This window comes from Netta rufina (genome assembly GCF_964035555.1).
Source record: "Netta rufina genome assembly, chromosome: 17".
In the NCBI taxonomy this organism is placed as follows: Eukaryota; Metazoa; Chordata; class Aves; order Anseriformes; family Anatidae; genus Netta; species Netta rufina.
In genome coordinates, this window is record NC_140141.1 from 7,030,895 (window position 1) to 7,058,091 (window position 27,197).

At 45.0% G+C, this 27,197-nt stretch overlaps 1 protein-coding gene across 1 annotated transcript; it reads left to right on the forward strand.

Annotated features, from left to right (window-relative positions):
• Positions 1-6,662: 6,662 nt before the first annotated feature.
• Positions 6,663-26,330, forward strand: GGT5 (gamma-glutamyltransferase 5). The gene is made up of 12 exons (XM_084297060.1): positions 6,663-6,989; positions 16,028-16,158; positions 17,641-17,724; positions 18,276-18,465; positions 19,004-19,161; positions 19,589-19,738; positions 20,149-20,282; positions 21,489-21,691; positions 22,114-22,205; positions 23,010-23,119; positions 23,612-23,719; positions 23,945-26,330. The coding sequence occupies exons 1-12, from the start codon at positions 6,829-6,831 to the stop codon at positions 24,089-24,091; spliced, it is 1,668 nt and encodes a 555-aa protein (XP_084153186.1). The 5' UTR covers positions 6,663-6,828; the 3' UTR covers positions 24,092-26,330.
• Positions 26,331-27,197: the final 867 nt, after the last annotated feature.

The following is a 27,197-nucleotide window of genomic DNA, read 5'->3' on the forward strand; positions in this document are numbered from 1 at the left end:
TTGAACTGTGCATGGCTGTGAGCACTTGGAAATGCCTCTCTGCCTTATCAGCTCCCCTGCTCCCAGCTCAGCAGTGCTGAGAGGTGCAGGTCAGAGACAGCCAGAGGAAAGAGCTGGGCTCTGTGAACTTCCTGCTCCATGCAATGGCCAAAGGGGGGCAAGAGACTCCCGGCTGAATGGCTGGGGCAGGCTATGAGGCCACAGGTCAGCCCTGATTCAAGGGAGTGCTTCCCAGCAGTGTCAAGTAAGGCCTTTTAAAGAGGGTAAATAATTGTGCTGTGGTGCTATATAACATGGCAAAAGCAGAGGAGAGAGTAGAAGGGAAGAGACGGAAAGGAAAGGTGGTTTTATCTGTTGTGTAACACGTGCACAGACTGTAGTTTTGTACTTAAAACTGTAAGGTAGCAGCTCGCTACTTGCAGATGATGCTCTGCTGTACACCTATCTCACTGAGAGCGAGCATGGCCTTCCTCTGCTCCTCAGACAGTGCGGAGCCGAAAAGCTGTGCTGACAGCTCTGCAAACCCCCAATTATTACCCAGCTGGGAACCTGGCATAGAAGATGCTGAACAGCTTGGTGTCTAACATGATTTTTAAACAAATCCCTTGGATTATAAGTCTGATTCTTGGCTCCATTGTCTTGGCAAATGTCTTGTTCATTAGAAAATTACACAGAGGCAGATAATTGAGTGGGTTGGGAATTTTTTAGTTAAATGCTTGAACTCCAAAATATAAATGGGTCAAAGTATGATTGTTATTTTTCTAGCCAGTTCTGCTAACTCAGGCAAATCTGGCAGACCCTGCCTTGGCTGCAAAAAGTGGGACTCATTTGAGCAGGAGTTTATGCCTCCCCTCATCGCAGAAGAGGCTGTACCACTCCAGCACAGCAGTGCAGTAAGCTGAAGCGCCAGCCTTTGGCACGGGGAGCCCAGCACTGGACATGGGCTGTGCAGACTGGGATTCCAGTGAGTGCCTGGCTGGGAAGCTGACTTGCAGGAGATCTTTTGAGTTGGAAGATCTTCGTTTGCTGCAGGCACTGGCAGTACTCACAGCGTTGTTTCAGGATTGATCAGGGCTGTTAGCAATTCACCATCATGTATGCAGTGTTCAGCATCTAAAGCATCCCTAAAAATGATTATTTGCTCAAAAGACGTGGTTTTGAGCCATATTCTCTGCTTATTGACTTCATTGTAACATCACAACAATTCCTTTTCATTCAAGAGTGTTTTGCTGTATTTAACAATAGAAAAAATCTGCTGGAATAATTCCACTGATGGTGTCTCACTGAGAGTTTATAACACATATGACAGCTGCATAGGTTGTTATATATACATGTAGGTATATGTGCATTTAACTATAAAATGCATTTTATTTACTACTTTCAGTGAATTTAATACTTTCAAGTAAGTTAAAACCATCCACAGATATCCTTTGGGGTCACTACAATAGTGCTTTGGCCTAATTTAATCAAAATAGAGTTCAGACAGAGTTTATTGGTGTCTTTGGATGCACACAAGGCTCCCTTTTGTTTCCTAGTGTCAACATTTTCTGCTGCTTTAATAATTGTACTAATGAAGTTTAATCTTTAAGAAACATTTAAGAAACAGCTCCTGCTGGATTTGCTCCAAAAGGGCACTAAGGAGTTAAATACTGAACCAGAAGGTTTCACTGCTAATCTAATCCTGAGCATGGGTGCACTGTTACAGGAAGAATTGAGCGCCGATGCTGTGCAGCAAGCTGTGCCTGGATGTGCTCACTGAATAAAGTTAATGGAGAAAAGTTCCCCTTGGGCAGTGGGCCTGTGCCTTGCATCCCAAGCAGAGCTGTGCAATTAATTGACTTTCCATCTGTTGATTGAACTGTAGAATACAGGATATTTTTGTCTGGGTTCAGCACGTTTATTTCAGGCTTCACTTTGTAACCAACAAGGAAGGAAGAAGGAAGCAGCAGCTCTGCCTTTAACCTAGGAAAATTCAGCAAAGACATGGGAGTTCTTGGGATTCTGGTGGGTCCTTTTGATGGCTTCAGGGAGGTGAGAAGTGGTGCGTGTCCTGTGACAGTCCCATTCAGGTGCTTTCTCTTAGTTCGTACTAACAGCTCACAAAGGGGGATCCCCTACAGTGGGAAACTGAAAGTTATAATCGCTGAGGCTTTATAACTCTTTCCCTTTATATGCTGGAAAATAGTCCTTGAGTAGTGTTGGGCTGTTGACACATGCCCTCTTTGAGCTGTAGGTTTGCCTCCCCAGTCATCCATCACAGCCCTGTTGCTGATGCTGTGCTCCTACCACACAGGAGTGCTTGTGATCACCCTCAGAGCCTTTCAGGGCTTGCAGGAGGAATCTGTTCAGCCATTAACACTGCAGTCAGAAGCACGTTTTCAAGATTTGAGATGAAGTACCACCACATTTCTCAGCTAGAACCAGCTAGAGTTTTTCCCTGGGATGCTTTGAAATTAACAAGCAAATCAGAAAGCCTTGATTTTGAAAATGTTTAAATGTTAATCTCAGTGGAACATACGTCCATGTGTAATTTTAGAAAGTGTTTCCATTTCTAAATTCAGTAACAAAAGAAGCAGGGTTTGGTTTTCCTGAAGTAAAGGAGATTATGGACTTAGTTTTCATCACAAATACATGAATGAGAAGGTCTTTGGTACCAAAATTTGCAGTTTCTGATTTCCCGTTTTTCCAGATGTCTAAAAAGCTGTACAAACCTGATTTTCATGGGAGCAAAACCATAGCCATCAATAAGAAAATTTGTTTGTGTCCAAAGGAATGAAACACACAAAGGTTGGGATTTCCCAGTTTCTGAAAAATTGTACTGAGACAAATACCATGATGACCACCAACATCTGTGGTCTGCATCCTTCTTTAGGTCTGTTAGAAGATTTGAACAATAAATTCCCAGCATGTTGCCTGTATTTCTATAATTTGATTATCATATAGAGACAACTGACGTTGTTGGGGTATAAATAAGCATGATTGGAGGAGGAGACAAACAGTGTATGAAGTGCGTTCAGTTTGGCTTTGGCTGCACGCTCTTGGAAACTTTCCTAGACTCTTGTCCAACCATTTAAACTTAATTTAGAGTTGAGAAATTGTTATTTATTACAGAAAGAGCACAGTGATAGCAGACAATGCTCCACAAACAAACACCAGCAGAAAGAGGCATCTTTTAGAGTATGTTGCAATGTAATTTGAATAGTGCAAAGACAAAAGGCAAAGGAGGATGGTTAGGATGCTAGCATGAGAACACAGTATGAGTTTGGTATGTGTTTAGGGTTCTTTAGTTTATTTAAAAAAAAAAAAAAGGAGAGATGAAGAGTGATAAATTGAGAACCAGCATCTTAGTCAGCTTTTCTTTGCTAAGTAGAAATGCGTTGCCTTCTGTCCAGTCATGTTCTTTTCCTCCTGTTGTCAATGGAAAACTACACTGAAGACAAGGAGGCATGGAGAAAACAGTGCCCGAAATGCCATTCATGCCACAGACCTACCCTTTTGTGCAAACTAGGCAGCAACCTTGTTCTCTTTAGTCTGGCCCTGTACTGCCATGAATCCTACTTCAGCAATGTGATCTCAGAGTTCTCAGAAGGCATCTCCTTAATTTGCATCTCCAACTTTCTTTTACTGAATAAGAAGTATGTGTAGAGCATGTGTAGATGCTGGTGACCTTTGGGATTGTCTCTTCATGCCTAGGATCCTGGGCTGGTTATGAGGGCTGGCTTGCAACCAGCAACCAGCCTTTCTTTTCCAGTTGTCATCTGAAAACAGCTTCACTGTTGGAGGAGCAGGCTCTGCAGATGGTAGCTCAGTGTGTCAGGAGCATGTTGGAACTCCAGGTGAAATTACACTGGCTCAGCGCAACGCTCTGCTGCCAAAGCAAACAGCAAAGCTCACGCTGTCTCCAGCGAGGCTGAAGGAGCGGCTGCTGCTGCCTCCAGAGGCTGGCCCCGTCCCTTCGGTCACTGTATGATTCAATCGGACATGTGCACAGTGAGAACCTCCACAGGAACCTACCTGCAAGGGAACTTCTTCCCATCTCTTCAACTCTGTGCTGATGCCCTTCAAGTCTGAGGCTCGCCGCCCATTCGGGGTTGATTGCCACCGGTAAGGTAACTGTCGCGTTACCCTTATCAATGCCTGTCCTTCAGGTGGTGAATTACTTTGAAGTTTGGTCTCAGTTGAGGAGCTGGAAAAAGATCTAACAGAACCCCAAACAGTATAAAGGACAATGTAAAAATACTGTGCCTGTTTGTTAGTTAGGAAATGGTGACTTTGTTAATGACTGCAGTTCTAATTAAAATATGCAGTAGGATATGAGATCTAGATTATTGAATTTCATAAATATAATTCAATATTATATGTTAACCATTAAATTATATTAATATGTTGCTATAACTTTATAATACCAAAATATGCTTAGCAATTTAATATAGATTAATAATATATTAACTATTATTTATTGTGTAATCTATAATATTTGTCACAATCTATTCATAATACGTTTATAATAATAGGCTTTTACAGTGTAATATTAATCAATTAATATTACTGGGTGTTATTACATACTGTTCTTATGCCTTTGATGGTATCTCCCAGAGTTTTCACTAGATTTTATATTCTCCAATCTTGAATTCTTTAGTATTTTCTCATGAAAATGGAACTCTATTGGCCTGCATACTTTTCTTTGCACTGACAACTAGACACAGAAGTGCTGTTGTAAATCTCTGCAAGTGTATCTTGGTATCTAAGGGTCCATAAATACCTGAGCTCTTTTTCATGCAGTATAGAAAGCCCTTCACGCAGGCAGAGGAGGACCAGAAAGTCAGTGCAGTACTGTGTGTGGAGATTTGTGCCAAGGCAAACTGGGCTCCCAGGCAATGACAATAAATGTGAAAGTATTAAGAAACAAATAAATAAATAGAGGTCGCAGTCCTGAGCCACCGCATGTGAACAGCTAAGCTGTGCCTCAGACGGGAGGGTTGGTGCAGACATTGCAGCGTAATAAGGCTGAAGTTGAGTATTGCACCAGTAAGAATGTAAAGGTTATGCACTGGAAGAGAGAAGGAGGCTCAGTCTTCATTCATGTATGTAAGGACTAATGGGATCGCCTAGAGGAGGCATCTGTTGGGGTAGATTGCAAAGACATCTTGCCATTTGCAGAAGTGGTCTGGGAATAACAATCTCTGTTCCCTTTCTTGCCACTTCCAGGTCTCCTCCTTGGCAGCACAAGGGTTGGTTTCCAGATACAGATGTTTGATCTGCTGAGCTGAAAACCAAATTTGAAAGAAATCTGGAGAATTAGTCTGGAGTTAATTTCTCCATAGTGTTTGATGAAAGCAAATGGGCAAAATCCACTTGAGTCTCTTGGTACTGAGTGGCTAGGGTTTCCAGCCCTGCTATGAAAAACCACCATAACTGATGATTCTTTAAGTCTCTTAGAATAATTTCTGAAAAAATGAAACATGAAAGCCACGCAGCGACTGAGAAATATTATGAGATCAGTGATGTTTTGCAATGGGGTGAAATGAAGAGTCACATTAGAGCTGTTGGACATGCCTGTATTTGCCAAGACAGAGATGTGGAGACCAAGAAACGATTCTGCAGGGACTGTGGTTTATCTTGGACAAAACCATGTATTTTTCTTGGACTATTCTCTCTTTCCCCATATAACCTTACGGGAAGATACAGCAAAAAAAAAAATGTTGTCCATCAAATCCATTTATTGAGATATCATGAAATAGTATTTTATATAATATAGTATATTTGATACCTGAAATAGTATTTAGCTATGAGATGCATTTTAGTGACTGCAAGTTCAAAGTCTGTACTGAAATACACGTGTAAATCTGCCCAAATTAATCTCCCCTTCCCACTAATATAGCTGGAAAATGATCACAGGTAACAACCTTTATAAAGACAGCAGGCAGATATGGAGCCATATTTCAAACTTTTTTAGTGCAAGGAGAACTGTGAAACTAAAAACCAGCTGGGGCCTCTTGTGCTGTGCAGCCCATGCTGCTCATCAGGGCTCTGCTAGGAATTAGGTCTGCCTGACTCAGTGGCCGTTCTCTTCCCACGTGCTCTGGTTGCTGACTGACACATGCTGGACCTCAGAGCTTTTGGCTGTAATGTTTTGCAGAATTGCAGAAACCTACTGTTTTATTAAAGCAACTTTGTTATGCTCTTTTACAGAAGATGCATGGTGTGGACACTGGCGAGATTTACTGATTTTAAAAAAGTCATTAAGCAAGGCTTAGTAAACTATAAGGTAAAGTAAGAGCAAATATGAAGCTTTGAGCTTTGTATTTCATATGTGCTTAGCTTTTACTTCTTTGGGTAATCTATCAGAAAGAAAATCCCCCAGGTGCAATGTATGATTGATGCGGTGATTCACCATTCAGGCTACCTTTGCATTGTGGTTTGCTCTCTGTGGCAAGAATATGAAGGCAGGAAGGCTGCCTGAAGCCAATAAGCAGTGTGGAGATTTCACTCTGAAGTGCTCCAGCAGTGAATGTGTTAAAAATTTTCATCAGAGTCATCAGAGACTAAAAAAAAAAAAAAAAAAAAAAGCAGGGGGATTTGCCAGAAGAAGTTTAGTTTATAAAAGGGAGTGAAAAGACTCTCACATGTCAGAGCAGGACAGAAGTACACCATTTCCTTTTTACTGTTTTTTAATCTTAAAAAGTATAATTCTCAGTCACAGGGGGCAGAGCCCACTTCAGTGAGACCTCCCGCCCAGAGCAGCTCTACTTCCACCCTGAGCAAAGCAGGCGCCTTTGCAAAAGGAGTGAAAGCATCCCAGCTGCCTCCGGCAGCCTACGAACAGACATGTCCACAGGAAGGATCTGTTGCCTGGTGCTGCTGACCCTCGGGGTGCTGGCCGTGGTGGTTGTGCTCGTGGTCATCCTGACGCAACCCAGGTGTGGTTCTCAGCACTACCTGCACGGTGCCGTGGCTGCTGACACCGAGACCTGCTCTAACATCGGCCGGTATGTACACAGACCTCTCCGTTTGTCACTTTGCCCCTTGCGTACGTTGTGGGCTCGGACTGGCAGACAGGCACACATGCTAAATATGGGAGCGAGCTGGGTTTCTGCTCCATCCCTACCCGTGGGGCTGAGGAGCAGTGCTGCTCCCTGGGTGCTTTCTGTTGGCAGTGGAGCAGCTCAGGGAGCAGATGGAGACCTGCGTCTGCAGATGATGCTTATCTTAAATATCTAATGTCACATAAGTGGCCTTTGGGAAGGTACAAATATTTATAGTATACAGATGCAAAGTTGTTTTTAACAGGGGAAGCAGGAAATTAACTGATTACTTCATGGTGGTAAGTTGGAAATCATCTAAGGAAGAAGTGAGAGGAGCTCACAGAGAGCTGCAGCCAGGCTTCAGCAGAGGCAAGGAAAGCAGGCACACTGAGTGAGTAAAGGGGAATGGGCAGCCCAGCCCTTAGGGTGTGCATTTCTGGACCAAAGCCTGCAGCAGGTATATCTGCTATCAGGAAATACACTGTATTGGAAAGCAAAGAGTAGGTTTAATTGAAAGTCAGCCGAGACAGCATAAGTACAAAAGACATACTTACGTTGCTTGGAAGGAAAGGTATAGGCGTAAGAGAACCCTCCAGCTGCCCAGGTTGCAACACTTCAGTTTAACAACTTTTCTCTCAAACATTTTAGCTCTTAGTTTATTATTTTCCTAGTGCTGTGGCTTCAATTCTTTAACGCTTGCATACATGAAAGTAGAAGGAAGGAACGTAAACCTTCACAGGCTACATGGGTGCTGGAGCTGTGTGCTCTGCCTTGAGGCTGGAGGAGTGAGACAAGAGCCCGTGTCTTTGCACCATACTTGCCGTGTTCCATGTGTGGTTTGTGCAGTGACATGCTGACACAGAAGTTGTGAGTAGCTGTGTATTGTAGCTGTATGGGTGTCAAGAAATGAGATTTTTTTATGCTACACCACAAATTAGTTTCTCAGAGGAAAAAAGGAAGGATCTTTTAAATCAATAGTAGTAAAAATAGAGAAAACTATCAGACTACTCAAAGAATCTGCTGGAGAAATTGCAGCAGTTTGTAGCTATTGCAGTTTTTAACTTGAAGTAGTGTGGAATCAGCTGGAGGGCACTGAAATGAGAGCCACAGAAATGTGTAATCAAGTCAACATCTGAGATGCTGTGGCTACCTGGCTACTGCTGCTGGGCAGTCGTCTGTCTCCTTCCCATCTCTCTGCAGGAAGCTCCACCTGCTTCTGTAGCCTCAACCATCGCTGTAGCTGCACCTTCCACACTTGTGCTGGAAAGGTCTGTGGAGTCCCTCTGGTCTGACAGACCACCTTAGCTTCTCTACAGATAGTTTTCCAGTGATCCCCTCAAAATTCCCTCCTTGCCCCAGCTTCCCATCACACAGTTTTTCCCCTTCTCCCCAGCCTGAACATCACATCCTGCTGCTCCAAATAGATCAGCTCTCTACCTGTCCTGCCAAGTGCTCTGGATTTCCTCAGCCAAGACCATTCTTCTCCTTCACCTTGGCTCTAGACACATCTTCTGCTTGCTGGTTAGCTCTACTCTGCTTTTACACTGCTGTGCCCCTGCTTCGCACATTCAGACTTTCTTTGGAACCTTTGTGCTCATTTAATGGTGTCCATATGCTTGGAATAAACCAGATTTATGTGCTCTTCTCCCTGTTGTTGTTCCTTCAATGGACCATAATAAAAAGAAAATGGTTCATACATGTTCGTCTGCAGCAGAGCTTGTGATTTGGCTAACATCTGCACTTTTCTTTGTCACTGTCCTATTTCTTTCTTTGTCCCCACTGGCCCACAGTGGTAGCTTACAAGGAAAGGACATCTTTTCTTTGGGGGAAGCATACTGCATGCTCTATACGGTGTGTGGTCTTGTTCATTTTCCCCCAGGCCTTTCTGTGGTGTTATATCTTTATGTCTCAGCTATCTCACGATAATCACCACTAAATTAATTCTCACAGCAGTGGGGGAGAAAATGATGTTATCTCAGCTGTATAACGAAGCCTAACAGAGAAATAACACTGCATGGATGCTACGTGAGAGTTGCTTTGACCATGGTTTCTGCCTTTCAGAGCAGCACGCGGTGCTCGGCGTATATCTGTCAGTGATGTCCCCTGTGGCTGTGGGGCGAGGGCTTCTGTAGGCCTGCCCCGTGGGTCTGCGTGGGAGCACCCGATGAGGAGCACAGAGTGTCCTCCTCCTTAATCTTGGCTGAACAAGATTTTAGCCTCACACAGGAATTCTGTCGCAGCAGAAGCAATAAAATCTAGTTTCTCAGAGCCTATATTTCTTAGCCACTGGGCCCTTCTATTGCCACCTGGGTGCTCCCACTTCATTTCCCCCTTAACTTCAGCAACAGAGAGTTGGGCAAAGCCACGCATCCCTCTGTGCTCAGCCCCAGCGCCTTCCCAGACACTGCCCAGACAGTCAGTCGAGTGCTTCTGAGATTAAAACAGCGCTGTTGACTCTTCTGTTTAGAAATACGTAAACTCTCAAAATCATGAGGGAGGAAGCATATAAAAATAATCAATTAGGGTTTTTTCTTACTAAGAACTGTATTTAGGTTTTCACTCTTTCTGCAATTATGCAAACATTTACAAGTTTTTACACTGTCTCTTTGGACTTGGACTGAAGTAACAGCTGGGGAGTTAGGTTAACAATCATAATTGTTGAGATTCCTGCTGGCACAACAGGGACCTGTACAGCCATTCCTGAGTCCATGCTGCGCCCTTTGCTACCTGTGCTGCTGCTCTCTTCTGCCTAATTGCCTCACGCCCAGCTCTGTGGCTGCTCCTTCACACATGTACCCCTCTCCCTGAGCTGGTGTTGGAGCCCGTGCAGTCGCTGTTTTTGCTCTTCTCATCCTACCAACTTGTACACCCACCCCATTTAGCCCTGTTCCCAAATTTTTCAACCCTACAGGCTCTCTTCCACCCCAGTCCTGTCCCTGCAGCTCAGCCACCGCACTCCTCTCCCGTATCCTCTATGTTTGAGGCAGTACATGGCATCTCTCTTTGTTGGTCTTGTCTGAGGAGCACTGACTACCAAGGGTAATAATCATTTCCCTATTTTTTTTTCTGGGACCCAAAATCATGATAAGCAGCTGTTTTTTTTTTTTTGTTTTGTTTTTTTTTTTTTGAGGGGGGGAAGCTGTGCATAACCCCTGCAGGTCCAGGATGGAACAGGCTCATTTTCACTATAACTGCTGAGAAATCACAGGAGAATTAATCTACCAAAGCTGGGTATTTCATTGTTGACCACATACATATATATACACATTATATGCATATAATACACCCACATATATCTAAAATAAAAACTATGAATTTTTTTTTTTTTTTTTTTTCTCAAGGCAACCACCTTTGTCAAATTAGAGTGAATTGTTTGAACTGGAAACAGACCGCTGCTGCCTTTATACGTGCACACTCCAGAGCTTTCTAACAAAAGACTTTGTTAGCTAACAGAGCTTTCTAACTCCTTTGTAGAGGAGTTTAAAAATAAGTAAAATAAGCAAAACAACACATTTCCTCAATCTCATTTTTGGTAATTACTGAATGCTTTTAGCGGAGACATACATAAAGGAAAAGAGCAGCCTCCACAGCACCATGGGAAAAAAATCAGGCTTTGTGGCTTGGATATGGTAAAGCTTTAGTCAAATGAAAACCACATGTCATAATTGAACCTGTCAGCCTGCCTGCCCCACTGATGAGAGCAGGAATAATTTCAACCAGTCCCTAAAGGCAAAAGTAGAGAGAGATTCAACAGTGCTGCTTTGTCCCTGCTTTCCTGCACAGAGCCTGCAGACCCTCTCTCTGCCATCCCCCCAGGCTGGCCCCAGCCACCTCTTTCACCCTGCAAATCCCCCCAAGCTCCCGGAAATCCATGTGGGGGATGTTCCTGAACTTCCAGTGCAGGACAAACACAAAACCAATCACACTGGTACAGTGTCTGAAGTTTTGCAAGTTAAAAGCAGCACCTAATCTCTAACCTACTTCCATTTTTTTTTAATTTAATCAAAATCTTATTTCCTTTACAAAAAATGAAACCCAACATTTTCTGCTGTCCAATTTGCTGTGAGTTGTCATTAGCAGTAATGAGATTTTGGGGGCATCACATGCTCTGCATTGGCTTAAGGGTCTGCCATTTAATATGGAATTTTTGTGCTCTTTTTACAGAGCTTTTAATTGAGTTTACCGAGAACTGAACCTCTTGCTCTAAGAGCAATAGTGTCTTTTAATGAGTGGGATGATGGGTTGGGGAAGACACCTCAAGATGCTTGGGGAACCTTGCCACTCTAATTCATTGGTACAAGAAGGAGAGCAGGGAACAGATTCCCCGCTCCCATTTGCTGCTTTTTCTTAATTTGTGCTCAGCTGTCATCTTCAGGTTTGGGTTTTCTATCTCTGGAGATGGTATTTGTGTATCCCAGGGCTATGTAAGGTTGGGCTTTCTGAAATCTTTATGCAACCCTTTTGGCTCCGTGCAGAAAGTGAGCAATCTTGGGAAGCCTCCAGCGTCATCATCCTTGTTGGCAAGTCCTGTGCCAGACTTGCTATTGGCTCATGAATCGCAGTGCTGAATGAGGTCAGGCTCTTTGCTGCAGATGGTTTTACTGCTAGAGATTGGGGACTGAAAGCAATATTATGCAACTGGTGAGCGTGCCTCAGTAATTTGTCCTCATGTCAAGAAGCCATGAGGAGGCAGGAGGCAACTGCCCTGGCAGCAAGCCATACCCAAAGCCACCTTCACCTCTAGCTCTGAGCCTCTTATTCCTACCTGGCAATGGAGGAGGCATTTTCCATCAACCATGCAAAAAGCTTTATATACCCTGTCAAGGCGCCGTTTGAACTCTGCCAGCCACTGCTCTGCATCCATTTGTTTCCCAAATGGCAGAAGCAAGAGCCAGCATGAGAACACGGAGAAATTCAGGAAAAGTGCTCATTCCCAGCAGTAGTATTTGCTGCAGAGAGGCGAGCTGACCTGACCTGGCCCAGCAGCCACCTCTGGTCCCACTCCTCCAGCGCAGCCTAGTACGAACCCTGGGAACTGGCATCCTCTGGAACAGAGACCTGCCTGGGGGGCCACGCGGTGGGAGGGTGAGAACTTAACAGTCAGAATTTTTTTTCCCTGGGACACTATTCAAGGAAGAGGATCTGCGGCAAAAACCCTGTTCAGTGATGGCCCAGCAGCATTTTTGAAAAATCTTTATATCCCAAAGGATTTGTTTTCTCTTCTTCTTGTGTTTTAATCACTTTAAATTGGCAGCTGACCCCTTTTTTATAGAAACAGCTGTTGCTTTTGCTCTTCATAAATCTTAGGCAGGCAACTCTGATGCAATTAATGGGTGGTCTCATCCCAGCCCCCAGCTTTTTTTTAGTAGAGAGAAAAATATATATATAATTTAAAACTTAAGCATTTAAAGTGCATTTAATATAGCATCAGGGCTCCTTCTAGCTGAGCAGAACTGCAGACTTGGTCTACAGCCCAGCAACGCTCATCTTTCTTGTGAGGGGGGGTGTGAGGAAAGTACCAGTGTTCACCCTTCCTGGGCAGGTGAAGCATTGTTTCAGTGCTGCTGGAGCTGGACTTGGTTGTTAACATCCTCTTCTTTAAGGACACACCATTTCGGCTCCTATCTTTAGGAAAACACAGTTAATGGCCAAACCCTAAAGCTGAAACTATGTGGCAGGAAGGATATTGGACAAAATGCATTGTTATCAGATCTTGTCAGCTGTAGTGCTAAGATGTCTCTAGAGATACCTGATAAGGTACCAGACTTTGCTTGAAGGGTTATGTGTCTCTCTGGGGTTTTGCATTACAATTAAACGACTTGTAGCAGTGATCCAAATGAAGGAAGCAACTGAATGGGACAGTGGGTACTCCACCACTCTGGCAGGCTGAGAAAGACATAATGGCCCTAAATTCCCCAGGCATCACTTCCAAGTAAGTGGCAAAACTCTGGCTGAATGCAGACATGGGAAGCTGAGTGTGACATGCCAAGAGCCAGCTCAGAGAACATTTTTCCTTGTCTTTCAGTCATCAGAGAGGCTGGAGGGGGAATGGGAAGCTGCTGAGACTGGGGTCCAGTCCACAGGTAGCAAAGTGTGGCTATGGGCCCTGGACTCTGCTTTGATCATGGGAACACATACCAGGCTTCACAGGTAGAAAAGCAAAGCAGCTCAAAAGAAGTCTTGTTAATAACTGTGACCAGGATTTGGCTTTACCCTTGCTGGGATCAGTGGCTTCTGATCTTGAGCTAAATGCCTGACTGTTAGGCTTCTTTTTCCTTCTCTCTTCTGTGCTGTGGGACCCAGGCGTGCTGAGATGTCAGTGACAAACTCGTCAGGCATGTGCATCTCCCCAGAGTCTGGGAAACATCAGTGGTGTTTGAGCTCTCCCAGAAGCGTCTGTGCAACCTGGTGCTTCCTGCTAGACTGGGGAGCCGATATAATGCCTAGTTTGGGGAAGAAATCTCAGCTTTCTATGGGAAACAGGGCTTGCTGGCAAAGGAGCAAGCCCAGCATCACACAGCCCATCCCATACTGAGCTGTTCTCAGGTGCTGCACTCGGTGCTAGCAGGTGGGAAGCCGCAGCTCGCCGTCCCATGGGGCTCGCTGAAATGCAGCAGGCACCTCACCTGGAAAGCCCTCCTTCCCTCGGGCAAGAAACAGGCCTGAGTGCATGTGGTTAGATGTGGTATCTGCTACCAGAGGTGACAGCGACAAACAGCTGCTCTGCAGTAGACAGGAACTTTCAGATCGTCTGGAAATTCTGGTTTTCTTGTCATCATGTTTATATTGCAGAGTGTGCTTAGTGAGAGGTAGTGACCAAGAACAAAGCAAAACATGCTTTGCTTTTCTGTGAAAAGGTGTCCCTGTGTTGCCTGCTGGCATTGTTTCTGCTCTGTGTTGCAGTAACACCAAGGAGTCACAGCCAAGAATCAGGGCCCTGCTGCGCGAGGCACAGACAGGAACAATAAAGACCACCTCTGGCTTTCTGTCATGCTGAGGCACTCACAAAGCCACATCCTGGGCACGACCCATCTGGAAACTATTGGGTCAGCTGGCAGGATGGAGCAATTGAGAGCTAACAAATAAGCACTGGGCCATGCCAGGCAGGACGTGTCCATGCTGGCAGTGCTGCTGAAGTCCACTGGCCAATGAATGTCTTCTCTCACTTGCTCCTTGATGCTCTGGGGGATTTTGTGTCCCTTTCATCAATGGCAGTTACAGTCCAGGTCTTAGCTACTTGAAAGCCTGCTACTTTAGCAGCCAGACAAACCTTTTCTGCTGAGACTGGCACCTCTTCTGTCCTCACTGATCTCAGTGAGAGCCAAAGGCACAGCTGCAAGCTGGAGTTTACCTAGCTTGTGTTATTCTGGCTCTGTTTCTGAGTGGGAATGTTGGAGGAAAGGAGCACGGATAAGCTCATGTTAAGAAACTCTCTGGTTTGTAATGCCTTGTCCATATGGCACTACATTTGCCGTAGTTAAAGGGTATTTAGCCCACACTAAACAAGTATTTGGGAACACCTCATGATTTTAGCATAATCTAGAGGCTGGAAACAGGCCATCTAGGTGCACAAATATTAAATGAATATATTAATTGTTGCCACCCTTTGGAGTAGCAGTGTAGCAGGCATATGGGCATAACCTGTGGGCTCTGTGGAGCACTGTCCTGGGCCGGTGTAGTGGTCCTTCTCCTCTCCACTCTTTCCCCAGCTTTCTAACACGCTTCCAGGGCCTTCTGCGGCATAGCCCTGAGCCTCAGTCACCATTTTCAGGGTGACAGCCAGGGAGCCTCTTGCTGCTAGGAGGTTGAAAGCTGTTCAGAACCACAAACAGAAAGCCCCGTGGTTCCCTACAGTTTCATTTCTTCCCATTTGTCCCCATGCCATTTCCTCGCAGGCAGCCGTTCCAAGGGTACTTAAACAAAGGAAAGGCACAATCAGTGTGTCTGTGGGCAGCATCCTGTTCGCAGTGCCTGCAGGTCCCAAAGACATCAATGGCTGTAAAATAAACAGCAGTGCCTGTGTGTGCTCTGTGTTCTTGTCACAGCCTCTGGGAGCAATTACTCTCCGCTTAATGAACTATTCCACTTTCCCTTCTGGATTTGTCAAAGCAATGCTTCAACCTGAGCAGTCAGAAACCTTCCTAGCAGGGCTGGCTACTGGCAGGCTGCATGAGGAAACCCCACCCCACCCCATTTCCACTGCAAGGAAAAGATTTTTTTTTTAATGGTTGTTCTTGAAGGACAGTTTGTTGAGACACGTTTCTCTAGCAGGAACAACTGCATGAGGCTGCCTTAATCCCGTGGGTGTTCTTTGGGGTGGCTGTGCCTAGGCAGAAACTTTTTTTTCTGCTTGTTTGGTGTTTTTTTTGTTGTTGTTGTTGTTGTTGTTGTTGTTGCTGTTGTTTTTTTAAATTTGTTTGTTTGTTTTTGGTTTTTGATTTGTGGATCTGTGGGGAGGGAAAGAGGATTTTTGTACTGATATCCCATAAGCCCAAGACACATTGTGGGACCAATGAAGTAAGGCTTCAGTTTTGTGCTGAGATGTTGAGTCTCAGGAGTTTCCTTCACACAGACCCATCACTCCTGCTTCTGAGCCCCTGGCCTGTTGACCAGTGTATGCCTTTTTAGTGGGGACGGCAGGCGTGCTGCCAGAAATGCGTTGTTTGGCTCCCAGCATGTGCAAGGCTCTTCCCCCTGCAGTGTGTGTCCTCCCATGTCTGGGAGCTCCTTCCTGTCCCCTTCTGTCAAGAGCATTTGGGGGTGGATGCAGTTCCCTCTGTCCCATGACTCCTTGCCCATAGGCAGACCAGCCTCATGCAGCTGTGGCCCCAGCTGCCTTTCCCTCCTGGAGATGCTCTGTTCCTTCCCACTGAGTTTTCTTTCCCGCTCCCACGGTGGAATGCTCTTTTCCACGCTCTCCAACCCCACGTAGATACCAACAGCTTTCTCCAAACACTGGCTGCTCATGTCAGTTGTCCTTTCTTCCTCCCTTTCTACCACAGGGACATCCTGAAAAGTGGAGGCACAGCTGTGGACGCTGCCATCGCTGGTTTGATCTGCACGTCGGTGATGAACCCTCAGAGTTCAGGCCTGGGTGGCGGGGTCGTATTTACTATCTATAATGCCAGCACAGGTATGGGCCAGCCCTGGGCGCTCCATGGTGCCTCATCTTCTGCAGACACCTAGCTGCCATGTCAGAATCCTTCATGTTCTCTGAGAGATTTTTTTATATATATATATATATAAAAGCTCAATTGAAAACCACACAAAATGTGCTTTTGCTCTTAACCCAAAGCCCTGATTACAGGAGCTATCCTGAGAGCTTTCTATAAGCAGAGCAAGACTGAAGAGTGCAGCTGTTCACAGCAAGAATATGCAGTGGTGGGGAAGCAGCTTTGGATTTCAAATGAAATGACTTTGTCCCTTCTTCACCTCGCAAAGAAATTATATTTCAGTGTCATACAGCTGACCAGTGCAGCAAAGTGTGAACGGTGCTGTCCAAGCTGCCACTTGGGGGGAGCACTGCCATGGAGGCAGGTGGGAGCAGGGAAAGGTGCGTGTGCTGGCAGAGCAGGCAGCAGCCTGGGGCTGTTGTTGCCTCAGCTCAGCCCTTGGCTGGGATTTCAGAGCTTTGTCCCACACCAGCAGCTCAGGCAGCACCGGCTGCTGGGGGGGGAGCTCCTCACACTGCCATCACTGGCGTGGGTTGGACTTCCCACAGCAGCACTGAGGCTTCCTGCCCTGTGAGATGATCTTCCTTTTGAAAATCAAAATCTAGCAATTTGCAGGGTCTGCTGGAAGCCTTTCTATGTTTGCCTTAACCCCTAGTGCTATTGTGTTCCTGCTTTTATGTTTTTAATGTTTTGTTGTTGTTGTTTTTAAACGGTCTTGGCTAATACAAGCCCCCAGAGCTTATAGATGTTGATAGCCAAATCAACAATGGGCACAGTAACAATATCATAATTTTAAAAACCCTTCCAAATAGTATCATAGAGTCACGAGTAGAAATTCTTGGGTTTATCTTAAGCAATAGCATAATTTGGCAAAGCACCTTTTTTTTTTTTTTTTTTTTCTTTTTCCCTTTTGGCAGAGCCTTGTAACTTCTCCTCCTATCAACAACCCTTCTCTTCTGCTACCTGAATTATGCATGGCCATGCATGGCTCACGTGCTTGGTACAAGTAGCACTATGGATTCCTGCAGCACAACTGTCTCTGTGGCCTGAGACACAAAAGGAGAGATAGAAGGCAGAGAAGGAGGAGGAACAGTTAGACGAGAAATACAAGAATATATTGAGTGTTTCTTTTTTCCTTTCAAGTTTCCTGATACATAGAGGTTACAAACATGATAACCTTAACTCACCATCTCTTGGAAAATAGCCAACCACCAGGCTCATGTTTTGTCTCTGACACATCCCACCTGTACAAGAAGTGCAGGAAACTGCAAGTCAGCTGTGAAGCAGCATGGCCCAGCTGCCTGACACAGGCACTGGCCTTGTCCCTGTACCTTTGGTGCCTCTAGGCAGGCACTGGTCAGTCTGCTGAGCTGACCCAACACATGAGGTTCACCTGCCTTCAGGAAGAGTCTGTTATGCATTTCTCCCTTCTCTTTTTCTAGGAACAGTTGAGGTGATCAATGCCCGTGAAACAGTCCCACAAGGGTTTCATCGTGATTTGTTTTCTGGCTGTTCTTTTCCCATCGGTAAGAAACAGGTCTGTGTGCCCTCATAGTGTGTGGTGGGGGCACAAAACTCAGGGTGGGGGAACTGGGGACCTTGCTGTTTGTCTGAAGTCCTGTTCAGTTACCTGTGTTCTTCCTGGACTGATTTTTGAAAAACACAAAAAATTAAGTCCATAAAATTCCTGTTTAGTAGTAAAATTGGCATCCAGGCACCACCGAGGGAGTGGGGAGCAGATCATGAGGAGAAATCACTACGTAATTACATTTCACAGGAAGTCTACATTCCAAGATCAGGTTTCCCAAAACACTCGTTTCCCAGCAGTTGGTGGTGGTTTTACCTTGCTGGGCAGCTGAACTCCACCACAACCACTCTCTCACTCCCCCTCCTTAGAAGAAAAGGGGAAGAAGAAAGTATGCTGGAAAGAAAGAAAAAACTCACAGGTTGAGATAAGGACTTTTAGCAGACTTAGTTCTGCCTCTATATATCCACACTTCCACTGACATGCATTTAGAGAGGTGAAACCAACAGGCCAGTGACTTACTGGGTATGACGCTGCAGTTCTGCTCTTCAGGTTCCCAATGGATTGCTGTACCGGGAGAAATTCGTGGGTATGAAGAAGCCCATAAACGATACGGCCGCTTGCCATGGAAAGCTCTGTTTGAACCAACCATCAAGCTCCTTTCAGAGCCACTTGCTATTTCCTTACTTATGGACAAAATGATCCGTCACCCATGGTTCTCCAAACACAGACAAAACCTGTGGTAAGTCTCCTGAATTAAACTCAAGTGTAAGGACCACTGTTCCCCCAGCTCAGACACGAAGTAGGCTGCTGCTGCAGCAGCTGCCCAGTAAATAATTGCTATGGAGAGAGAGAGAATAATTGAAATGTTCTTTTGGAAATCTTTTACTGTCAACAACTTTTTTTTTTACATTTTTGGTTTCCAATTTAGAGGGGCTTGGCATTGCAAAACTTTCTGCTAAGCAAATCTCCTCATGAGGAGGAGCTGGATGGATGTGGCCTGCCTCCATCTGTATGGAAATTGTTCCCTGACAGCAGGGTCCTGCAGCAGGCACTCATTTGGAGAAGCCAGGGTCAAAGTGTTAGTCCCATGGAGGAAACTTTGTCTAGGGTAAAACGTGCCTGGTGTTGTGGGTAGGAATCAGTTGAGAAGCATTTTTCTCCATATAGACAGAATAGCACTATCTTGGAAAGTATGCAAAATACATAAACCAAATCAGCCTTGGATAGGAAAGAGAATAAGCACATGCTGTAAACTGATGGATGTTCTCCTTTAACAGCCCATTGATATGTGATGGTCAAAGGTTTTTGAACCATGGAGAGACCTTCAGGTGGCCAGCATTGCAGCAGACGCTGAGAGCTGTGGCAGAAAATGGAGCTACAGCATTTTATGAGGGACAGATAGGACAGGCCCTGGTGGAGGACCTCAAGAAGGCTGGTAGGTAACACCTGTATTTAATAAGAACTGACAGGCCCCAGCAATTGTCTAACGATGAGGAGTTATTGGGGATAGCTAACACATGCCATTTACTTGTCACTTCTCCAAGTGATACCTGGCATGGGAAGGGGCCACCTTCCCCTAGCTGTTGTAATTCAGGCCCAGAAGAAGGTATTAGAGAGCCACGCACTTACCCATAGTGTGCATGCACTGGCTTCTCCAGTTCCCTTAGGCTTTGTGATGTCCTGGGGTCTGGCAGTAGCTGAGGACATGTGAAGACATTGTTGTGCTTGGTGGAAGAAACTCAGAATATACAGGGATGGCTCTTCAGAAATCTTACCAAGGCCCTGATAGTATCCCCATAGTACCTACCAAAAGTCTCTGTTAACATGCTAACGCCAGCTGTTCCTCTGGTTTTCCACTGAAGGGTCTGTTCTCTCAATGGAGGACCTTAAGGCATACAAAGCAGAAGTGTCTTCAGCTCTGAACATTACCCTGAACAATAACACCACGGTGTTTTCTCCTCGACCGCCCATGGGAGGTGCTGTGCTCCTGTTTATCCTCAAGATACTGGAAGGTAAATTCTTAAGAGAAAAGGAGCTGCAAGAGGTTTGCAAAGAGCATTGATTTGGAGCAGTAAATAAATATTAGGCAGAAAGGGTGTTGGTGAGCAACAGAGGGCCCCAAAGAAGCAGTATGATCATGCTATGCAGCAGGATGATGAGCTAGCTCATTCTTATAGTGTGTCAGCATCACCATAGCTGCTACAAAGGCTAAAAGGATACCCGATTTCTCAGGACTTCAAGAAGAATTGAAGTCACAGTGGAAAGTAGGACTCAGTTATTTCTGCCCACAACCTGCTAACGTTTAGGGGACACTTGGTAAGAACTAGGATGGGAAAACAAGGTTCATTTAAACATTTTACAAAATTCCTGAAGAAACATTACTGTGCATCTGTTAACCAAATGAATTCATCCTCCTCTTTAGAGTACAAATTTAGTAAAGCATCACTGGCAACACCCAAGGTTAAGGAAGAAACCTACCACATCATTGCAGAGACCTTGAAGTTCAGCAATATGCTGAGACCCCATATGAATGACCCAGCCTTCTCTGATGCTCAGGTGAGCTGGTAAAGTGCACAGGAGTAAGAAGTAGCCACAGACACGCACAGCACTGGCAGCCTCTTCTGCACTGCTTGACAGAGGAGCAGTCTTCTACACGTTTGTTTGTTTGTTTGCTTGTTTGTTTGTTTTCAAAATCTGCATTGTCACAAACTCATTTTACCCTATGTGGTAAGCCGTCAGGAAAGCTACCTATTGTCCAGACTATCGTGCCCGCCAGCACAATGCTACAGAAACAAGTGATGCTCCGACACCCTCATGCTTCACAGTCACAGAAGGAAAGAAATTCCTTAGAACTGTTAGTCAAGTAACATTGTTCAGCTGGCCAAGTGTTGTGGTTTGATTCCTGCCAGCAGCTAAGTACCACAGAGGCATGCACTCACTTTCCACAAGTGGGATAAGGGAGAGAATCAGGTAAAAGTGAAAGGACTCATGGGTTGAGGTAAAACAGTTTCCTAAGTAAAGTGAAAGTTGTGTGTGCAAGCAAAGCGAAACAAGGAATTCATTTACCACTTCCCATTAGCAGACAGCTGTTCAGCCACTTCCAGGAAAGCAGGGCTCATCACATGTAATGGTTTCTTAGGAAGGCAAACGCCATCATGCTGAGTGTGTCCCCACACATACTTCATTCTTCTTTTCCCCAGCTTTTATTGCTGAGCACGACATCATATGGTATGGAATATTCCTTTGAGTAGTTTGGGCCAGCTGTGCTGGCTGTGTCCCTCCCAGCCTGCTGCTGGCAGGGCAGCAGGAGAAGCAGAAAAGTCCTTGACTTTGTGTAAGCACTATGTAACGACTAAAACATTGGTGTGCTATCAACAGTTTTCATCAAAAATCCAAAACACATCATCATATGAGCCTGTATGAAGGAAGTTAACTCTATCCTAGCCAAAACCATGATAACAAGGCAGAGGTAGGGTTAGGCTGTTTGCTTTGGATGCAGTTTCTGTTCCATGGTAGGCTGGTGCTCACTTGCCTGATAAAGAATGTGCACATGGTCACATTAGTGATGAGGTGCCTTAGTACTGAGTTTATTTCAATTTCTGTGATGAGACTGGCCTGAGAATTCAAACTAGAGCTAAACACTGCCAGTGTAGGCCTCAGAGCTTTGACCTTGGAGCTGAATCCGCCAGGCTCCTGTGTGTCCAAAGACAGACATGCTTGTGCTTTTGTGATACTGGCTCAATGTCCTTGCTGTGATTGCAGGTGCCTGTGGCGACCCTGCTGTCTGACGAGACTGCTCACCACGTCAGAAGGAAAATAAATGCTTCTGGTGACCATCCACTCAGCTATTACAACTTGTGGGAGTCCATCTACAACCACAGATATAAAAGTATGGGCACAAGCCACATCTCTGTGCTCGCTGCAGATGGCAGTGCTGTGTCTGCCACCAGTACCATCAACTACCCGTGAGTAGCCAAGGGCCTGGTTTTTACCTGAGTAACATAGGTCTTGTATCAGGCTCACAGGGTATCTGCAAGGGCTGCTTAACAGAAAAACAAAACAAACTCCACCAACCCTTGGGCTTCACTGCTTTAGGCAGTTTCTTGCTTGTGAATGCTTTTTTCATGTGACAGCGAAGGTCTTTCAGAATCAGCCCAAGGCAACATCACAATTGACAAACATGTAACTTGCCAAACTCTGTGGGTTGGGCAAATCCCCACATCTCTGGCTGCAGCACAGCAGCACAAATACATTTTGAACACCTTAATTAAGGTGGCTGCAGCCTGGCAGAAAGGAGGGGTAACACCAGAGGGTGTCACGTTTGGCTAGTATCATCCACAATGAGTGAGCACTGGTCACTGAAAGGCTACTTCCTTCCTCCCTGCAGGTTTGGCTCCTTTGTGTATTCTAACCAAACTGGGATCATTTTAAATAATGAACTTGCTGATTTCTGCATAGTGAACAGAAGCATTAAGCCAGGTGAGCATTCTGAACTTCAACATAAAACACAAGGCCAGAAGATGGAGAATCAGGGCAGGAAACTGGGCAGGGACTATCTAAACACTGTAGGTACTTTTTTATTTTTTATTTTTTCCCTAAGTTAGTATGTTAGCAAAATTGTTTCATACTAACAAAGGATAAAGTCCTGTAGTGTGTCTGTGTCTATTCATGCAGTTACATGAAAATGTGAGTTTTGGCTTCTGATGATGGAAAGCAGAGATTTAAAAAAAAATTGCAGAAGCTGTTCATGGATGGACAGGGAAAGTACGGAACAAATAAAGAAACCACTGTTAAGACAAACTTGCTGATTTTTAGGCCTCTCTGTGAAAACACCTTCAGTTACATGCACAGTCAGGAAAGGCTTACACTGAGTTTTCTGTAGCACAGTACAGAGGCAGTGCTTTGTGAAATAAACTGTCCCCGATGGAAGCTCCCTTGGGTTTGCAAATAAAAAGGACATCAGTACTGCAATGGATAATTGCTGCTAATTGTTCCTTATCTGGGTCAGATGAGCTGCAGCAACTCCTGCGTATGCTGCAGGGTGCACCAATAGGTGTTTCCTATTTAGCCTGCACCATAAAGGGGCAGTTTCTTGTGAGCTGGAGTCTCAGCACAAGGAATTTACATTTTGGTAAAACATGGATTTCTTGAGGAATGAACAGCAGCATGGTTTTCCATGGGGAATGCAAGAAGAATGAGGTAGATAAACCTGTGTGTCCCTCCAGTGCTCTCACCTCCAGTGCTCTCACATGGGAAGAATAAGACTTTCTGCTTCTGCTCTAGGAGAGAGGCCTCCCTCAGCAATGGTGCCATCTATTCTCATCTCCAAGACAGGAGACATGCTGGTGATTGGAGGAGCAGGTGGGGCCCGGATTATCAGCGCCACTGCTATGGTGAGTGAACAGGTACTGCACAGTGATAGCTTTCAACAAGCAAGCAGAACACACACATAACTTAATGAAATAAATCAGTTTGCTGCTGTTAGTACTGCTAAGTAGAAGGCAACAGTGAAAAGAGCCTGCTGCAGACTCATTCTACCCTCGCCTTCTTGCTTTTAGCATTTCTGTGGCAAAGGGAGGGGTAGGTTTAGCTCTGCTGTTGCATTGTACTTCAGTCAGAAGGGACCAGGAATGGAGAAGGTGGAAGAACCCACAGCAGCCACCACCTCTTTCAGCCCTCCCAGCCATGGTCAGTCCCACCTGCTTTTTCTACTGTTGGTCATCATGAAGAAAGGATACTTGGGCTAGAGGGACTTCTTATAGTCCAGGTTTGCACAATCCTTCTGGCAGGATTTGGTCTGGATTTATACCAGTTTGGAAGAAGGCAACATGTGACCCAGGTTTTTATTCAGTATCTCCAGTGAGTGTGGGATTTGTTCACTGCAGGCTATTATAAACAAGCTGTGGTTTGGCTACGACTTGGAAGATGCCATTTCATCTCCCATCATGCATATTAGCAATGGCAACATCTCATTTGAGGAACGCTTCAGTGAGGTGAGTGGCCTCGTTTGGATCCTCTTGTCTTCTCCATCTGATGGGAAGTAGCTAGCTTCTGTAACGCTCCTCAGTAATCAGTATTTTGCTTCTAGCTAACCTCCTTCTTGCTTGAATCTTCCTCAACCTGACCCTGTAAACATATTCTTTATTTCCACACCTGGCAGAACAAAGACCTCAGGCCTATGCCCATTCACTCCATTTTCTCTGCTCTACTCCCCACAGGATGTTAGGAATGGCCTGCTGAGAAGAGGACACAAAGAAAGGAAAGATGAATTTGCATTGAATGTTGTGCAGGGAATTTCAAAGGAAGGAAAATGCATCTCTGCTTACTCTGATAAAAGGAAGATGGGGAAATCGGCTGGTTATTAGCAAGAAATCCCACCACAGTTCTATTGTAGTCAAACTCACAGGAGATAACTACTTTGAGAACATGCTTTGGCTTGGACGTGCCAATATTGCCTGTTCCCATCAGGATGCCTCCCAAAGTGTGGGCAAACTTGTGATTACACCTAGTGCCAGGAGACTGCAAGTCACCCTCAGGCAATACAAGGACAGGTCAGCCAGCCTTGTTTAGAGCTGCACACTCCATTACTTACACAATATATGGAACAATATATCTCTTGAGCAGATCAGCTATTCAGACTAAGATAATAGAAGGTGCAAAAGGAAACTTGGTCCAAAACTCACTGGGAACACTGTGAAATGACCCAGCTGTATCTTCCGTTCCTGCTGGAGAGTAGAGTTGGTTTCTTTCAGGCTGTTGCTATGCTAAGCTTCCTATTACTGGAGCTCAGCAATATGAAGTAACTATTTTGGTTATAAGGATTATAAGAAGTGTCTGTGGGATCAGGATTATAAAATTGTATGCATCCAGACTTTGAGAGTGGGTTTGGAATGGGAAGAGAGCAAACTGCCACACAACCCTTTTAGTTTTCCCATCCAGAGGAGCCCCTACTTTTCCCAAAGGTGGCAGATGAAATCAGTGCACCATAACACAAGCCTGCTGCTATGCATACTCTGCCTTGAGGAAGCGATGGATGCCGCGAGCTCTGAGTAACTGTGCTGAAGCTCCATTCAACTTTGTGTACTGGTGACCATGAGAATAAGCCTCCCATGGGGCAATGTGAATTTGGTGCTCCTGGGAGGGACAGGCCTCAGCTTAGCTTCCCAAAGGCACCTCTGCCTGTGGTAAGGGGAGGCCCAGTCTGCGCCAGTTCTTCCTCCTCAATGCCTGCAGAAAATAAGTTGTTTGGGAAGGCAGATGAGGATAGCAGTGGAAAAAAATGTGCTGTTTTTGGAAGCTTTATAAAACTTTAAAATGCAAAGGATAAATAATCTGAAGACTTCTTTTGTAGCCATGAGCTTTGCCTGGCCAGGCAAACACCAAGACTGTTGAGAAGTGGTGCTGTGCTGTCAAACAGTCTCAAAACACTCTTCTCCCATGGCCTAAGAAGATGCTCCAACTCCTTGTTTACCACAACTAGTCTCAACTGTTCCCTGAAGATTACAAGGATGAAATACTACAGCTATTTAAGAGACAGAGACAATGTCAGAGAGCACTAGCAGAGCCCTCCCCTTCCACATGTTTGTTATCAGCTCCCACATGGCCCATAGTATTCCTAGTACACAAACAAATAAGCTTCATCTGTATACAGAATATATATATATATATATATATATTTTTGCTCATTTGGAGGGGGTATCTTTTTTTTAACCATATTCAATTTACATAATTTGCCTAAATTTTCTACTTTCATTAATGACTCCTTTACCTCAGCTACCAGTTCCTGGATGCATTTGTTCTGTTGTCAGAACTAGCACCCCAACCACAGAGCTGTTACAGGGGAAATGCTTATAGGTACCAGACAACATGTAGCGCTCACATTTCAGAACCACACAGACTAGCTAGACCAGATGCTGGCTTTAGCATGAGCTGTAGTTATTTCTAGCTAGACCAACTTAGAGCTTTCAAAAAGCAACCAAGAATGGCCTGGCTAGAGACACGGTGAGTGGTTCTTCTTTCCTCAGTAAGTTTCAAGGCACTGTGCTCCATCATTTTTCACTACCAGAGAAAACAAGCCATAAAGTAACTGAGCTTCCTAATCCCCTTCAGTTCTGACATACCAAAGGGTAAAGCACACCTCTGTAATCCAGCTGATGCAGTCTATCATCACCTTTCCAGTGCACTACTAGCACAGCTATTTCTCACCATGAAGACATGGGAATATTATCTGTAGACCAGCACTCACTGCAATTTCACTACTGTGCTATTAGCACTGAAACTGAGCCAAGTAAGCAGTTTTAAAGCCTGTCACAACTTTCATTTGCAAGACAGAAAGAAATGAGTGTGCAGATCTGTCGCTGTAGCAGAGACTTCCACTCCTGGCAGCCTCACTAGCAAAACATGTGATGAGGGCGAGCATTTGTACCACCCGCAGCACCTCTGCTCTTGCCCTGCCACCTCCTCAGTGCTGCTGAAAACTTGTCTCCCAGCAACAGTCAAGAGTCGTCCAGCTTGGTCCCTCTCCATTCATGGTGATGCCAACAGGAGAGCATTATTTTTCTACTTAGTCAACTTATATGGACTTTTAAAGCACCATTGTACAGATGCTCTATTTTCTAAATGAAGTTTTTAAATTATATTTTTAATAAAGTTTTTTTAAAACCCGTCTGGAAATTTCTCTTCTAAACCTGTTGCCTAGCTTAGCACACAAGCAGTTGTTTGAGAGAGTACTTTCACACAGGTGCTTTAAGCAATAAGAGCTGTTCATCCAGGAGAATCAATAAGCTGCTGGAGAAACTGAAGAACAGTGCAGAGAATTGCATATGCCCCTTGTCTCTTGCAGCTTGGTTTCGGCACTTTCCTGTAGCCCTTGCCAGAGGCTGGATGAGCCTGTGGAAACTGTGGTATGACTAGGCCACAGAACAGATGAAGGAGATGAACTCCCTCAGGTATGCTCTGGATTGCCTTGAAGCACTAGAGCTCCCTTTCAAATCCACTGGAACCAGCTGAAGTGACATGTCCTGTACCCCGCACCCTGCGTTATACCTGGCAGCTTACATCAAGACATTATGGCTCTGCTCAGAAGCAGAAGGGGCAGTTACATTCAAAGGGGTGGGAGACAAGCAGGAAGAAGTCTTCTCTTGTACCTGAACATTTAGACACATTGAATGGCCTGCAGCGTCTGATCTGGTTTACAGTATGAACCACACAGACACACAGAGAGCCTCAAAGCAGCATAAGCAGTAGAACGTGGAATCAAAGCAGGAGGCAGGTGAGTGTGCCCTGTGTACAGGTATGTCCAATAAGATGTAAACACTAGAGCATAGGGTAATATGCTTTAAAAATTAAAGAATGCAAGAGCAAGCCTTAGTCCTGCTTAGTTTTATAAATCAGTCCTTTGTGGTGATACGTTAAAACAAAACAAAACAATCCAGTAAAGAATTCAAATGCATTTATAAGAGTTGTTTAAAG